General features: G+C 43.6%; 1 protein-coding gene across 4 annotated transcripts in view; it reads left to right on the top strand.

The window, feature by feature from the left end:
* POLK (DNA polymerase kappa) overlaps positions 1–15,218 on the top strand; it is a 104,154-nt gene that overhangs the window by 52,219 nt on the left and 36,717 nt on the right. For 3 of the 4 annotated variants that reach the window (XM_024194123.1, XM_024194124.1, XM_024194125.1), the window contains exons 11-15: positions 1,450–1,546; positions 2,899–3,070; positions 9,874–10,827; positions 11,708–11,759; positions 11,915–14,339. In XM_024194123.1, the coding sequence (XP_024049891.1) occupies positions 1,450–1,546; positions 2,899–3,070; positions 9,874–10,827; positions 11,708–11,759; positions 11,915–11,999 (1,360 nt within the window). In that variant the 3' untranslated portion in view covers positions 12,000–14,339. Of the gene's footprint in view, positions 1–1,449; positions 1,547–2,898; positions 3,071–9,873; positions 10,828–11,707; positions 11,760–11,914; positions 14,340–15,218 lie in introns of those variants that run through there. The other variant, XM_024194126.1, reaches the window with a different exon arrangement.

Genomic DNA, 15,218 nt, shown 5'->3' with positions numbered 1-15,218 from the left:
CTGAGAGATAGGAGTTTAGCTCCTGCTCCCTGGTGCTCCCAAAGTTGGGGGAGGGATGGGCTACTGGGAGCATGTGCTTGATTGGGTTAGAGAAGAGAGTGGGGCGGGGCCCAGCATTCTCCCTGCCCATCCCCCTCACATTGCTACAGCTCTAGCAGCAACTTGTTCCCAGTGCAGTGCGTGGTGCTGCTGCTGCTTTAGCAGCATTGTAGGCCCAACTTTAGAATGTTCATGTTCAGTTATTATTTTGGCAGTATGCCATCATTTTTCTGAGGAATGTAAGTTACAACAGGGAAATGGCAATTTTAATAATTTATATATCAGCCAAACATGAACACAAATTGGACAAGAAAGAGGCACATCTCTAGCACAAGGGCTTTCTCACTGCCAAATAGCAAAAGCCTATTGCAAACTGTGGAGGTGTAAGAGCTTCTCAATGGAAAGAATCTTTTACAACTGAAAGCATTAGACAACCATGAGTGTCATGACCAATTCCCTCTATAATCACAAGACCAGTCTTCCTTTCACATTATCACTGAGGTAAGGTAAGGTTTCCCTTTCCCTGGAAAGGTGTAGCAAAGACAGAATTAATTAAATTTTTGGCAGAAAGCTAGTTTTTCCTTCTCTGGTTCTAGCCATAATTACCGTAACATCTGTTTCTTAGCACCCGTGTTACAGTATTTACATCTGATACTTGGCTCTTGGATTAATTTCCTAATCCTCTCTTCCTTCCAGTGTTACACAACACTATGCAGAGAAGCTTATATACAAATGTTTTGGCTGGCTCTATGAATTCAGTTGGTATTAGCATTCTCTCTTGTAAATATTTAAGCATTTATCAAGCTAAATCTCATATGTTTTCAAACACTGCCTGAGAAGTGTGACTACAACACCCCATTCCTTTGTTTGGTGGGATTTGCAAACCTCTTTTGTGCAGTTATTGAATGTGCATATATCAGGGATCGGCAACCTTTGGCATGCGGCATGCGGGCCGGGACAGTTTGTTTACCTGCCGTGTCCACAGGTTCAGTCGATTGTGGCTCCCACTGGCCGCGGTTCGCCGCTCCAGGCCAATGGGGGCTGCAGGAAGCCATGGCCAGCACATCCCTCGGCCTGCGCCGCTTCCCGCAGCCCCCATTGGCCTGGGACGGCGAACCGCAGCCAGTGGGAGCCACGATCGGCCAAACCTGCGGACGCAGCAGATAAACAAACCGTCCCGGCCCGCCAGGGTGCTTACCCTGGCGGGCCATGGGCCAAAGGTTGCCAATCTCTGGCATAGATGTTTCTGTTTAATATAAATATACATCCTGACTTCAAAAAAAAAAAAAACCCTCAAACCCACAAAACTTTCTTCGTGTTAAACTGTTAATGAAAAATTTTAAATCTTAAGGATGCATCATTCCAAAATGCATATTGGGGAAAAAATGACTGATCTTTATGTTCATTTAGGACATTCAGTGAAATTAACACAGCAGAAGAACAATACAGCTTGTGTCAAGAACTTTGCAGAGATCTTGCTCAGGATCTGCAGAAAGAAAGACTTAAGGTATTTAAATCATTCTTTTCTTAGTTAAAAAAAAATCAACCTCTTTATACTGTCAGGTCCCAGGTCCGCAGTGCCCTCTGTTAGCAGTAATGCTTTCTGCATTATCATGCTCTACCTTCTGGCTTCAAGGGATTCTGTTATTTTGTTCATTGATGATTAGAATAATTTAGACCGAAATTGCATTTAGCTTCAGGGGGCTATCTTGTGAGATCCTTTAAGAAATGAAACCAATCTACCAAGTTATTTAGCATATTGTACATGTTGTTCTAAAAGCTATGTTCATTAACAGAAGGAGTAGTCGAGCTGCATAAAAAATGGATTGCTTTGAGCCTTACTGTGGCCAAGCATGTAAACTGTAAAGCGATGTATTCCTCCTTGTCTTATTATTAGTAAATATACAGATCCTATAGCATTACTGAGCACAATATACTGTATACACTGAATTTTTACTTATTTTTTTGGGAGGAACCCGCACATTATTCAACAGAGATCTTTATTGGTAAAGCAAAGAGTAGCATTCAAAGATTCCTAAAGATACCAATCAGTCCTCTTCAGCCACGGAAGGTTGTTGTGACACAAGGATATGGGATGACAGCATGGAGAAAAAGCCTCTGTATTGACAAATAACAAAGGGTAAACTTGTCTAAAGCTCTGAAGTGACTTGGCCTATATCCCATTGTTTGCAGTGCTCCTAAGTCTTTAAGTGCTTTTGAAAGAGTTACCCAAACTCTTTGAGTTGGAGGAGAGATATGGTAACGACTTTTAGCTTATCACTTTACAAACACATTTTCAGGTGATTGGGATTTACGGTGCACTTATTGAATTGCATGTGCACACTTGCCTGTATAAATATTAGGGCAGATTTTTCTGCCCTGTTCTGCTCCCTTTGCACCACTCAAGTGATATAAAGGGAGCAGAGACGTTGGAGATCCTTAACTGGGCATTCCCGAAGCACACAAGAGTTCCTAATAGATGTAGACTTGACATAGCTGGCAGCTGCCCCGCAACTCCCAGTCCAGGAGATGCACATTAGCAATATGCATCTGACAGATACAGATAGCCAGCTGGTGCAGGTTAGAGCAGCCCCCAGCTTAGCTGAACTCTACTTCCGCTCTGGCAGCAGGCTATAGCCAGGCAGAAAATCTTATGATAACAGGCTCCATTATAGCCCACCATTCATGCTGTGTCCAGCATAAGTTGGATGCAGCAGTGAATCTAGCCCCCTGCTTTAAAGTCATTGTTTAGACACTGAAGTAGAGTTCAGCTAAGTGAAAAAATGGCCTATTTACAGAATAAATCACTGTAAAAATTCTTCCATACCATGTATGTTAAGTGTTTTATTTGTTTTCTAGGGTAAAACTGTTACCCTGAAACTGAAGAATGTGAATTTTGAAGTAAAAACAAGAGCTTCCACAGTGCTCGCTGCTGTTTCTACTGAAGAAGAAATATTTGCTGTTGCTAAAGATATGCTAAGGACAGAAATTGACAGTGTTGCCCCTCACCCTTTGCGGCTAAGACTTATGGGTAAAATATTTATAACTTTTTTGTTTTCCTTTTTAGGGCAAGATCCCCAAGTCCCTCAGATCAGGCATGCTGCACTCCTGGGAACGGGTAGCATAGTTGGATTTACCCTCCCCCCAGTAATCTTGAGACATGCTGGGGACAAAGCCCCTGGTGCAAATTAGAGCAGTTTCAGTGTTGTCCTGGTGGATCGTGGCTCCCAGGGAGTTGCTCCACCAGCTGAGATTGCCACCTCCTCCACAACCCCTGCCTGCCCTGGAACACCCTTATGCCAATGTTGGGGTGCCATCCTGTGACATGGGAATCCTCAGCTTTGCCTCCTTAAAGCAGCTTTAAGTCTCCTTTGCACGGCAGCAGGGAAGAGTTGAGTATATGGCTCTATCATTTTTGACAGAGGAATGACCTAAATGATAGTGTTATAACTTGGTGGTGCTATATTTTGTCTGAAGTTAAGATTTCTTGCTGAAATAAATAGTGTTTTTTTTATTCTAAGTGTAAATAGTTCACTATTCCTTTTAAAAAAAGTAATATCCCAGTTTTAAGAAAAAGTTCAAAGAATAAATATTTTAATGGAAAATTTCATGCCAGAGACTCCAGCCAGTAGGAACAGAAGCAGACAAATCAGGGTAAAATAGGGCCCAATTGGGGCCATGCTGCTCCCCAGCTAGACCCAAATTTTTGAAGGGGACACTCCACACTCATTCTGAGACAACTGGGGGTATGTCTACACTACGACATTAGATCGAATTAATAGAAGCCGGTTTTATAGAAATCGGTTGTATACAGCCGATTGTGTGTGTCCCCACATAAAATGCTCTAAGTGCATAATGTCGGCGGACCGCGTCCACAGTACCGAGGCTAGCGTCGACTTCCGGCGCATTGCACTATGGGTAGCTATCCCACAGTTCCCGCAGTCTCCGCCGCCCATTGGAATTCTGGGTTGAGATCCCAATGCCCGGATGATGCAAAACAGTGCCGCGGGGGGTTCTGGGTACATGTCGTCAGGCCCCTCCCCCTCCGTCACAGCAACGGCAGACAATAGATTCGCGCCTTTTTACCTGGGTTACCTGTGCAGACAACATACCACGGCAAGCATGGAGCCCGCTCAGCTCAGCTCACCGTTACCATATGTCATCTGGGTGCCGGCAGACGTGGGACTGCATTGCTACACAGCAGCAGCAGCTAACTGCCTTTTGGCGGTAGACGTTGCAGCATGACTGGTAGCCTTCATTGGCGATCTGGGTGCTGGCAGCCATGGGGCTGGCAGCGGTGGGGCTGCATTGCACCAGCCCCTTGCCTTTTGGCAGTAGATGGTTTATTACGATTGGTAACCGTCCTCGTCGTACAGCAGTGGCTGTCGATCATGGGCACCTGGGCAGACAATGATGGTTATCAGTTGTAGTATGCCATTTTCTGCCACGCGCCCTGTTGGCTCATCGCACGTTAGCTGAGTCGTAGTATGCTATTTTCTGCCAAGCGCCCAGTAATTTCTGCTAAGCACCCAGAAGAGGCCGAGGGCGATCTGGGTGCTGGCAGACATGGGGCTGGCAGACGTGGGGCTACATTGCTACACAGCAGCAACCCCTTGCCTTTTGGCAGTAGATAGTATATTACGACTGGTATCCATCATTGTCATACTGCAGTGGGTATCAGATGGTGCAATAGGCCTGAAGGCTAACTGCCAAGCGCCCAGTATTTGCTGCCAAGCACCCAGAAAATGCCGAGGGCTATCAGTCATGCTGCACCATCGTCTTAAGATGTAAAAAATAGATTTGTTCTGTATTCATTTCCTTCCCCCCTCCCTCCGTCAAATCAACGGCCTGCTAAACCCAGGCTTTGGAGTTCAATCTCTGGGGGGGGGGCCATTCTGTGTGACAGTTGTTTGTGTTTCTCCCTGATGCACAGCCACCTTTCTTGATTTTAATTCCCTGTACCTGTACGCCGTGTCATCACTCGCCCCTCCCTCACCTCCCTCCCTCCTTCCCCTGGTCCGTCAGATACTAGTTTCGCGCCTTTTTTCAGACCAGACGCCATAGCTAGCACTGGGATCATGGAGCCCGCTCAGATCACCGCGGCAATTATGAGCACTATGAACACCACGCGCATTGTCCTGGAGTATATGCAGAGCCAGGACATACCAAAGCAAAACCAGGACCAGCCGAGAAGGAGGCGATTGCTGCGCGGCGACGAGAGTGATGAGGAAATGGACATGGACCTAGACCTCTCACAAGGCACAGGCCCCAGCAATGTGGAAATCATGGTGTTCCTGGGGCAGGTTGATGCCGTGGAACGCCGATTCTGGGCCCGGGAAACAAGCACAGACTGGTGGGACCGCATCGTGCTGCAGGTGTGGGACGATTCCCAGTGGCTGCGAAACTTTCGCATGCGTAAGGGCACTTTCATGGAACTTTGTGACTTGCTTTCCCCTGCCCTGAAGCACCAGAATACCAGGATGAGAGTAGCCCTCACAGTTGAGAAGCGAGTGGCGATAGCCCTGTGGAAGCTTGCAATGCCAGACAGCTACCGGTCAGTCGGGAATCAATTTGGAGTGGGCAAATCTACTGTGGGGGCTGCTGTGATCCAAGTTGCCAGGGCAATGAGAGACCTGGTGATATCAAGGGTAGTGACTCTGGGAAACGTGCAGGCCATAGTGGATGGCTTTGCTGCAATGGGATTCCCAAACTGTGGTGGGGCGATAGACGGAACCCATATCCCTATCTTGGCACCGGAGCACCAAGCCACCGAGTACATAAACCGCAAGGGGTACTTTTCAATGCTGCTGCAAGTCCTGGTGGATCACAAGGGACGTTTCACCAACATCAACGTGGGCTGGCCGGGAAGGGTACGTGATGCTCGCGTCTTCAGGCACTCTGTTCTGTTTCGAAAGCTGGAGGAAGGGACTTTCTTCCCGGACCAGAAAATAACCGTTGGGGATGTTGAAATGCCTATCGTGATCCTTGGGGACCCAGCCTACCCCTTAATGCCATGGCTCATGAAGCCGTGCACAGGCAGCCTGGACAGGAGTCAGGACCTGTTCAACTACAGGCTGAGCAAGTGCCGAATGGTGGTGGAATGTGCATTTGGGCGTTTAAAAGCGCGCTGGCGCAGCTTACTGACTCGCTCAGACCTTAGCGAAAAGAATATCCCCATTGTTATTGCTGCTTGCTGTGCGCTCCACAATATCTGTGAGAGTAAGGGGGAGACATTTATGGCGGGGTGGGAGGTAGAGGCAAATCGCCTGGCCGCTGATTACGCGCAGCCAGAAACCAGGGCGGTTAGAGGAGCACAGCATGGAACGGTGCGCATCAGAGAAGCTTTGAAAACTAGTTTTGTGACTGGCCAGGCTACGGTGTGAAACTTCTGTTTGTTTCTCCTTGATGAACCCGCCGCCCCTCCCCACCCGGTTAACTCTACTTCCCTGCAAACCAACCACCCCACCCTCCCCTACCCTCCCCCCTTCGAGCACCACTTGCAGAGGCAATAAAGTCATTGTTACTTCACATTCATGCATTCTTTATTAATTCATCACACAACTAGGGGGATAATTTCAAAGGTAGCCTGGGATGGGTGGGGGAGGAGGGAAGGAAAAGGACACACTGCAGTTTAAAACTTTAAAACTTTAACACTTATTGCTCGGGAAATCATCTAGGGTGGAGTGACTGGGTGGCCGGAGGCCCCCCCACCGTGTTCTTGGGCGTCTGGGTGAGGAGGCAATGGGACTTGGGGAGGAGGGCTGTTGGTTACACAGGGGCTGTAGCGGCGGTCTCTGCTCCTGCTGCCTTTCCTGCAGCTCAGCCATACGCTGTAGCATATCAGTTTGATGCTCCAGCAGCCGGAGCATCGACTCTTGCCTTCTGTGTGCAAGCTGACGCCACCTCTCATCTTCAGCCCGCGATTCAACACGCCACCTCTCCTCTCGCTCATATTGGGCTTTTCTATAATCAGTAATTGACTGCCTCCACGCATTCTGCTGTGCTCTGTCAGCGTGGGAGGCAGTCTGTAGTTCTGTAAACATTTCATCACGCGTCCTTCGCTTCCGGTTTCGAATCTTCACTAGCCTCTGTGAAGGAGTAAGATTTGCAGCTGGTGGAGAAGGGAGAGGTGGTTAAAAAAGATACATTTTAGAGAACAATGGGTACACTCTTTCACGTTACATTTTGCTGTTCACATCACACAGCACATGTGCTTTCGTTACAAGGTCGCATTTTTCTTCTTATATTGAGGGCCTGCCGGTTTGGTGTGAGAGATCACTCACGCAGTGCCAGGCCACAGATTTCAGCTTGCAGGCAGCCATGGTAAGACACAGTCTTTTGGCTTTTTTAACCTTGTTAACATGTGGGGATGGTTTCAAACAGTACTGCTCTCATTAACCATACCAAGCACCCGTTGGGTTGGCCATTTAAAATGGGTTTGCAATGTAAAAGGAGGGGCTGCGGTTTCAGGGTTAACGTGCAGCACAAACCCAACAAATTCCCCTCCCCCACACACCCAATTCTCTGGGATGATCACTTCACCCCTCCCCCCCACCGCGTGGCTAACAGCGGGGAATATTTCTGTTCAGCAGAGCAGGAAGGGGCACCTCTGAATGTCCCCTTAATAAAATTGCCCCATTTCAACCAGGTGACCGTGAATGATATCACTCTCCTGAGGATAACAAAGAGCGATAAGGAATGGATGTTGTCTGCATGCCAGCAAACACCGGGACCATACGCTGCCATGCTTTGTTATGCAATGATTCCAGACTACGTGCTACTGGCCTGGCGTGGTAAAGTGTCCTACCATGGCGGACGGGATAAGGCAGCCCTCCCCAGAAACCTTTTGCAAAGGCTTTGGGAGTACATGAAGGAGAGCTTTCTGGAGATGTCCCTGGAGGATTTCCGCTCCATCCCCATACACGTTAACAGACTTTTCCAGTAGCTGTACTGGCCGCGATTGCCAGGGCAAATTAATCATTAATCATTAAACACGCTTGCTTTTGAACCATGTGTAATATTTACAAAGGTACACTCACCAGAGGTACCCTGTGTGCCCACAGGGTCTTGGGTGAGTTCGGGGGTTACTGGTTCCAGGTCCAGGGTGATAAACATATCCTGGCTGTTGGGGAAACCGGTTTCTCCGCTTCCTTGCTGCTGTGAGCTATTTACATTATCTTCATCCTCATCTTCCTCGTACACCGAACCCTCTTCCCTGTGTGTTTCTCCAGTGAGGGACTCATAGCACACGGTTGGGGTAGTGGTGGCTGCACCCCCTAGAATGGCATGCAGCTCCGCATAGAAGCGGCATGTTTGTGGCTCAGCCCCGGACCTTCCGTTTGCTTCTCTGGCTTTGTGGTAGGCTTGCCTTAGCTCCTTAATTTTCACGCGGCACTGCTGTGCGTCCCTGTTACGGCCTCTGTCCTTCATGGCCTTGGAGACCTTTTCTAATATTTTGCCATTTCGTTTACTGCTTCGGAGTTCAGACAGCACTGATTCATCTCCCCATATGGCAAGCAGATCCCGTACCTCCCGTTCTGTCCATGATGGAGCTCTTTTGCGATCCTGGGACTCCATCACGGTTACCTGTGCTGATGAGCTCTGCGTGGTCACCTTTGCTCTCCACGCTCAGCAAACAGGAAATGAAATTCAAACATTCGCGGGGCTTTTCCTGTCTACCTGGCCAGTGCATCTGAGTTGAGAGTGCTGTCCAGAGCGGTCACAATGAAGCACTGTGGGATAGCTCCCGGAGGCCAATAATGTCGAATTCCGTCCACACTAACCCAGTTCCGACCCCCTAAGGCCGATTTTATCGCTAATCCCCTCGTCGGAGGTGGAGTAAAGAAACCGGTTTAAAGGGCCCTTTAAGTCGAAAGAAAGGGCTTCGTCGTGTGAACGTGTCCAGGCTAAATTCGATTTAACGCAGCTAAAGTCGACCTAAACGCGTAGTGTAGACCAGGCCTGGGATCCATGCGCTGCCACCCGTTCTCTCCTCCCACACCACGTGGTCTTTGGGAAGAATTGTAGAGAGAAGCCAGCAAGAGACTTCAGCCTCTAGGAGCAGAAGCAGCCGAAGCAGGGACCTCTGAACATTCAGAGACCTTTCTGCAGTTTTGACTGGACTTGCTCTGCCCTTTGCTGATTGGTCTGCTCTTTGCTCCAGCACATCCTCTCAGTCGCGGTCTCTTCACCTCAGCTTCACTCCACACCTACCCCTCTTACTCAGTTCTCCCCTGGCCCCCTTAACCTCCTTCCCTTCCCCTTTAGCTGATCCCCCTCCTAACTAAATCCATTCCCCCCAACCCCACCAAAAGCTCTGGAACTAACATGACGTCTTCTGTCATCACATTGATCACTCTGCTTCTGTGTTAAGCCTCTTCACTGTGTTTGTCTTGTCTATCTAGATTGTAAGCTCTTGGAGGTGGGGACTGTCTGCTACTGTTTGTTACAGTCCCTAGCGCAATAGGGCCTCGTTCTGCTGCAATAAACATGATTATTAATTACTGGCATCCAGAAATGAACAGCTTTAGAATTTAACTTGCCACATGACTACGTGACGTTTATGGCATCACATGATGTTGCTATGTGGTGTTTTAAGGGCACTGAAATTCCCAGTAAAATTGAAGTAGCTGGCAAATCTTCAGGACTGGTAGTAAAATTGTAATTGCTTTGTGATCAGCTGCTAACACACGTTCATAATACAGTTTCTGTTATAAGATACCTATTTATATTGAGTGGCTTTGTATCTTATTAATGCCCATTAGTGTTCATTAAGTTTTAGTTTTATTTATCAGTTACAATTACATTTTTATCTGTCTCGTTTGTCATATTCAGGTATACGAGTATCAGGGTTTCTAAATGAAGAAGAAAAGAAATACCAACAGAGGAGTATTATCAATTTCTTAAAGCCAGGAAAGCAAGCAAATGCTTCTCTGCTTCAGCCAGGGAAATCCAGCCATGAACATTTTACAAAAGCTTCAGAAACATCTCACAAAGAGAGTTTTTTTGATAAAAAGCGAGCTGCAAGGCAACAAAGCAACCAGGAGCTTCTTATAAACAAACCTGCAAACAAGCAGAACTCACATGATATAAAGTCATCAGTAAATCCTGTGGACGAAACAAATGACGCCATAGGTTCAGCGAATTTGAATGACTGTCATAGCCTCACTTGCCCTGTTTGCTTTGAGGAGCAAAGAGACAGCGATTTAGAGGCACTTAACAGACATATTGACAAGTGCCTCAATGGGACATTGGTAAAAGATAATGCAGAAATATCAACAAGTGAGAATTCATGGGAGAATGCACAACATTTTTCTCCGGACAGTAAAAAGAAAACATTTGAAATGTGTCAAAAAAATAAAATGAACAAATCAGTGGATACAGTACAGTCAAGACAAGTAGCTGACAACTCTACTAGCAGTAGCACAGAAGCATTCCCTAAAGTAGTAGCTAATACTAGCAAGGAAAGAGAGCATAGTCTGCTTAGTGAAACTGCTAGCAACATGTACTTAGAACAGAATTTTTCTTCCAAAATCATTTCATTGGAAAATGCAGAACGCTTTGAAAAGTCTGAATGTACACAAGAAACTCAGCCTTCCTACTCCTCTGGAGCCATCAGAGACAATGTTCTGGTTTGTCCAATTTGTAATGTGGAACAAAAAACAACTGACCTTTCATTGTTCAACAGGCATGTGGATGTTTGCTTAAATAAAGGCATTATCCAGGAGTTGACAGAGCAAATAGTTTGTCCAGTTAAGAGTCAAATTACGGAAAATTCAAAGTCAGTTGGTGAGTATTTAAGTTAAGAATGTCACCTTTTTAAATTGCCCCATCCAATATACAATAGGGTTTTTAAGGAATGTGTTGTACATTTTAGGGTTCTGAGTCTGGTACAGCTACTGAATTTTAAGAACACCTGTCTAAAGGGGTTGGCTATTTCCATTTGAAAAATATCAAATTCCGTTGTATGACATGAACCAGTTTGGTGTATTAGTTTGCCACTAATTGGCTTGCTTTAGTACTTGTCTTTTTAATTATGGAGAGTTAACTTTGGAATTGGCTCGATAAATAGGACAAGATTAGAGACCTACGACTAGTATTTAAGAAACTGTTCAAAGTGCTTCCTTTCTGATCCAACATGAGAGTTTCCAAGCATATTTATAAAGCTACAATAGCAGCATTATACTATATGTGATTGTTTTTACAAAGATGATTTCCTAAAATACTGGTGTAGATCTTCCTAGCTATGCAGACAAGTTGTGGTATAGAAGAAATGCTGCATATTAGTGAAGATTTTTTAATAGTTTTATTCCCAGAAAGACAAACAGTGTAAAACAAACGTGAATTTCAGTAGGCCATCTTGGAAATCAACAGCATTACATTTCTATTACAGAAATCTGTGATCACATTCAAATTTATTCCTTAATTTGTTATTGGGCTAAAGGGCTTTTTTGTTTTTACTTATTTTGAATATAATTGACAGTACTAAGGAAATGATCAAATGTTATCTGCTTGGTAAGAGATTCAATCCAACTGCTTCAGAAAATAATAGGAAGGAAATTCTTCATCTAGAACTTTTCTCCTAAAAGTTCTGCTAGTCATGCAGCTCCCTGCTGTGCTCATTGTGTATTTAAATAATTCATTTTGGATGTTCACAATTGTTCTTTAGGGAGCATGGGCAGAGGACATCAATATATGAATCCCACAACAGGAACAAAAAGGTATGATAGATCTCCTCCAGTGTATATGTACTTGTATTTGAAAGTCAAGCTAGCAAACTGTTCAGTGTTGTAAAAGTTACTTTAGGTGGTTTAATATTTGTTTGTTTTTGGTAGGTTTGTTTGTTTGTTCCTAATGTGTTCTTTTTTTATTTTAGGCCTGGACTAATGACACCACAGTCAACATCAAAGAAAGCCAAACCAAGCAATTCCAAACAAACGATTGAAACATTTTTAAAATGATTGTGTAACACTTTATCATATATGAAGAATTTCATAATCGGTGTTTTATTATTCAAATTAGTTTGGTGCAGGTGAAGGATTGGACTCTGATACTTGTCACTTTGGAACCCCTGTAAACCTCCATTGGAGGAATACAACATTTGAGACAAAAAAATAAGTGATCTAGCAGGGACTAGAGCATTGAATTAATTTTCCATTCAAATCATTTTTTCATAATAGTTTTTGTCTAAATTATATCTGTGGAAAAAAGAGCATGCTAAGAGCGGGCTTTGTTTTATCTTGACATAGTGGAGACTCAGGGTATGGAAGTCACCAGCAATTCAACTTAGGTTGCTAGTGACCGACAGTTAATATGTGATGAATGTTAGCCAGTGTAAAATGAATTGGATTGAATTCAGTTTCTAGTGGCCAGATATCCACAGCACAAAACAATTGGTACTCATTTATGTCCATGTTGATATTCTCCGTAGGATTGGGCCCCAAATCCAACTCTCATTGAAGTCAGTAGAAAGCCTGCCACTGACTTCTGTAGGAACTGATGGGCCAGGTTTGTAGGGCTCAGTCCTGAGCAGTGCTTGGCATGCTTGTGGTATGTTGAGTGACCTCAACGCCCACTGACTACAAACACTTTGCAGGATCAACCCCTTAAATGAGCATGGCGTGTGAGAGACCCCCAGAATAGGTGTGGCATATACAGGCTGTGCCTCACTGGTTCTATGGAGATAGAGAGAGATCTTCAGATTCCTATGCATTTGTCAAACCAGCACCTTTCAAAAGCACTAAATTCACTTTAAGAAAAGTTAAGGATAAACTAGTATAATGGTAGTGTGACTGATGTGCAAATGTGTATGACATTGAAATGATAGTCCTGAATATATTAAGACAGGAAATAACCCTCCTTCTTTTGCTCACATATTTTTTCTCTTTGAAGAGATGTAGTTTATGAAAAATTCTTTTTGTAGTTTGTTATAAACCATGTTTTTATGAATATATGTAAGGGGGGAAAAGCTGTAAAGTACACTTATTTATTTAAAATACTCTATTTACATTCTTTACTTCCCAAAAATTAAATTGTTTAAATATTTAGTGTCAATTTATAATCAAATATGCCTATAACGTAATATTTTTTCAAGCATGTCATTTTGTAATAACGAGAAAATTCTTAGAGTTTATTTTTTTTAAAAGTCATTAAAATATGAAGTAAAATGGCATCTCAAAAGAAAATATCCACCACAAATAATGCATTGGTGAACATTAGCTATGTGAGGACTTTTTTCCTTTTAAAAAAAATACAGCTGCTCTGGTTTTATGAAGTGTATTTTTGTTTTTCTGAGAATAGCTTATAGAAATAAGTTTTACATATGCAGCATGTTGTTAAAGGAGAAGGAAACAACCACAATTATTTGAACAGATGAAATAAGTTTGTTTTGGCACTGGCAGTTATTTCATCATCCATACTAAAGTGTTGTTACAGTTGACAGAGAAGCATTTTGTAAGCATTATTTCTATAGACAGAATAAAATACTAGTGCAAAATTAGTGTTTCCTTCGCACCTAAAAACTTGGTGAGTTATTCTTTGGTACAAGTATAAAATGTAACTGCCTTTAGAAAAGAGATTATATATTTAAAGGAGAAACTTGGCTTGATTGTTTAATGCTTTTCATTCACATAATATATTGCTGAATATATAGTCTGAAATAGAACATATTTTCCATTTTATTTTTATTAGGTTCATGTAGTATAATAGAGCAATGTGACAAACATCTGTCATGTTTGTTTTCTTGTCCTTTCCCCAGAAAGAGAATTATGTGCAGGAGAGTATTTTTGTTTAGGATTTTTAATTTATACACACACAATTTGCTATGTGTTTGTTAGAGAAGGCACAGTCACTTTTTTTTTTTTTAATGGAAGTCATTTGCAAGATTGTAGCATCTTACAGATGCACATCTTTTTGAAAAATTCAGTGTGGTGACACTGTGAAGAAGAGATAAATTTCATTTTTCCATTTCTAATCTCTCTCTTTTATAAATAATACACACACAGAGATTTCTATGTATAGCTAAGTATTGAACTCCTTGGTTTTAAATTAAATATTCCTGGTATACAGGTAGTGACTGAAAATCTTGACCTGAAATTTGCTCTTGTTAACATCCAGGAAGCCCTTTTTAGACAAGTTAGCTTTCATGGGTCTAAGCGATGGTAGAGATCATAGAAATGTAGGGCTGGAAGGGACAATGAGAGGTCATCAAGTCCAGCCTCTGCGCTAAGGTAAGACCAAGAATACCCCTTCCCTGACAGATGTTTGTCCAACCTGTTCTTAAAAACCTCCAATGATGGGGATTCCACATCCTCCCTTGGAAGCCTATTCCAGAGCATAGCTACCCTGATATCTAACCTAAATCTCCCTTGCTACAGATTGAGCCCATTACTTCTTGTCCTTCCCTCAGTGAACATGGAGAACTAATGATCACCATCCTCTTTACAACAGCCTTTAGCATATTTGAAGACTATTGTCAGGTCTTCCCTTAGTCTTCTTTTCTCAGGACTAAACATGCTCCATTTTTTTTTACCCTTTCCTTGAGTTTTCTAAACCTTTTATCATTTTTGTTGCTCTCTGGACTTTCTGTAGTATCACCACATCTTTCTTAAAGTGTGGCTCCCACAGCTGAACACAGTACTACACCTGAGGCCTCACCATTGCTGAGAAGAGTGGGACAGTTAACACTCCTGCTAATATACTCCAGAATATTAGCCCTTTTTGGAACTGTATCACATTGTTGTCTCGTATTCAATCTGTGATCCACTATACCCCCCAGATCCTTTTCAGCAGTACTACTGCCTAACCAGTTATTCCCCATTTTGCAGTTGGGGATATGATTTTATTTTCTTCTTAAGTGAAGTAATTTGCACTTGTCTTTATCCAATTTCATCTTGTTGATTTCAGCTCTGTTCTCTAATTTGTCAAGGTAATTTTGAATTATAATCTCATCCTCCACAGTGCTTGCAATTCCTCCCAGCCTGGTGTCATCCACAAATTTTATCAGCATGCTCTCCACTCCATTTTCCAAGTAATTGACGAAAATATTGCCCGGAAATGACCTCTGAGAGACCCCACTAGATACACCATCACAGTTTAACAGTGCATCATTGGTAACTACTCTGAGTACAGTCTTTCAACCAGTTGTGTACCCGCCTTATAGTAATTTCATCTGTACCACA

This window comes from Terrapene carolina, unplaced genomic scaffold (assembly GCF_002925995.2).
Source record: "Terrapene carolina triunguis isolate 2854851 unplaced genomic scaffold, T_m_triunguis-2.0 Scaffold69, whole genome shotgun sequence".
NCBI lineage: Eukaryota > Metazoa > Chordata > Testudines > Emydidae > Terrapene > Terrapene triunguis.
This window is presented reverse-complemented; position numbering and strand designations above follow the sequence as displayed.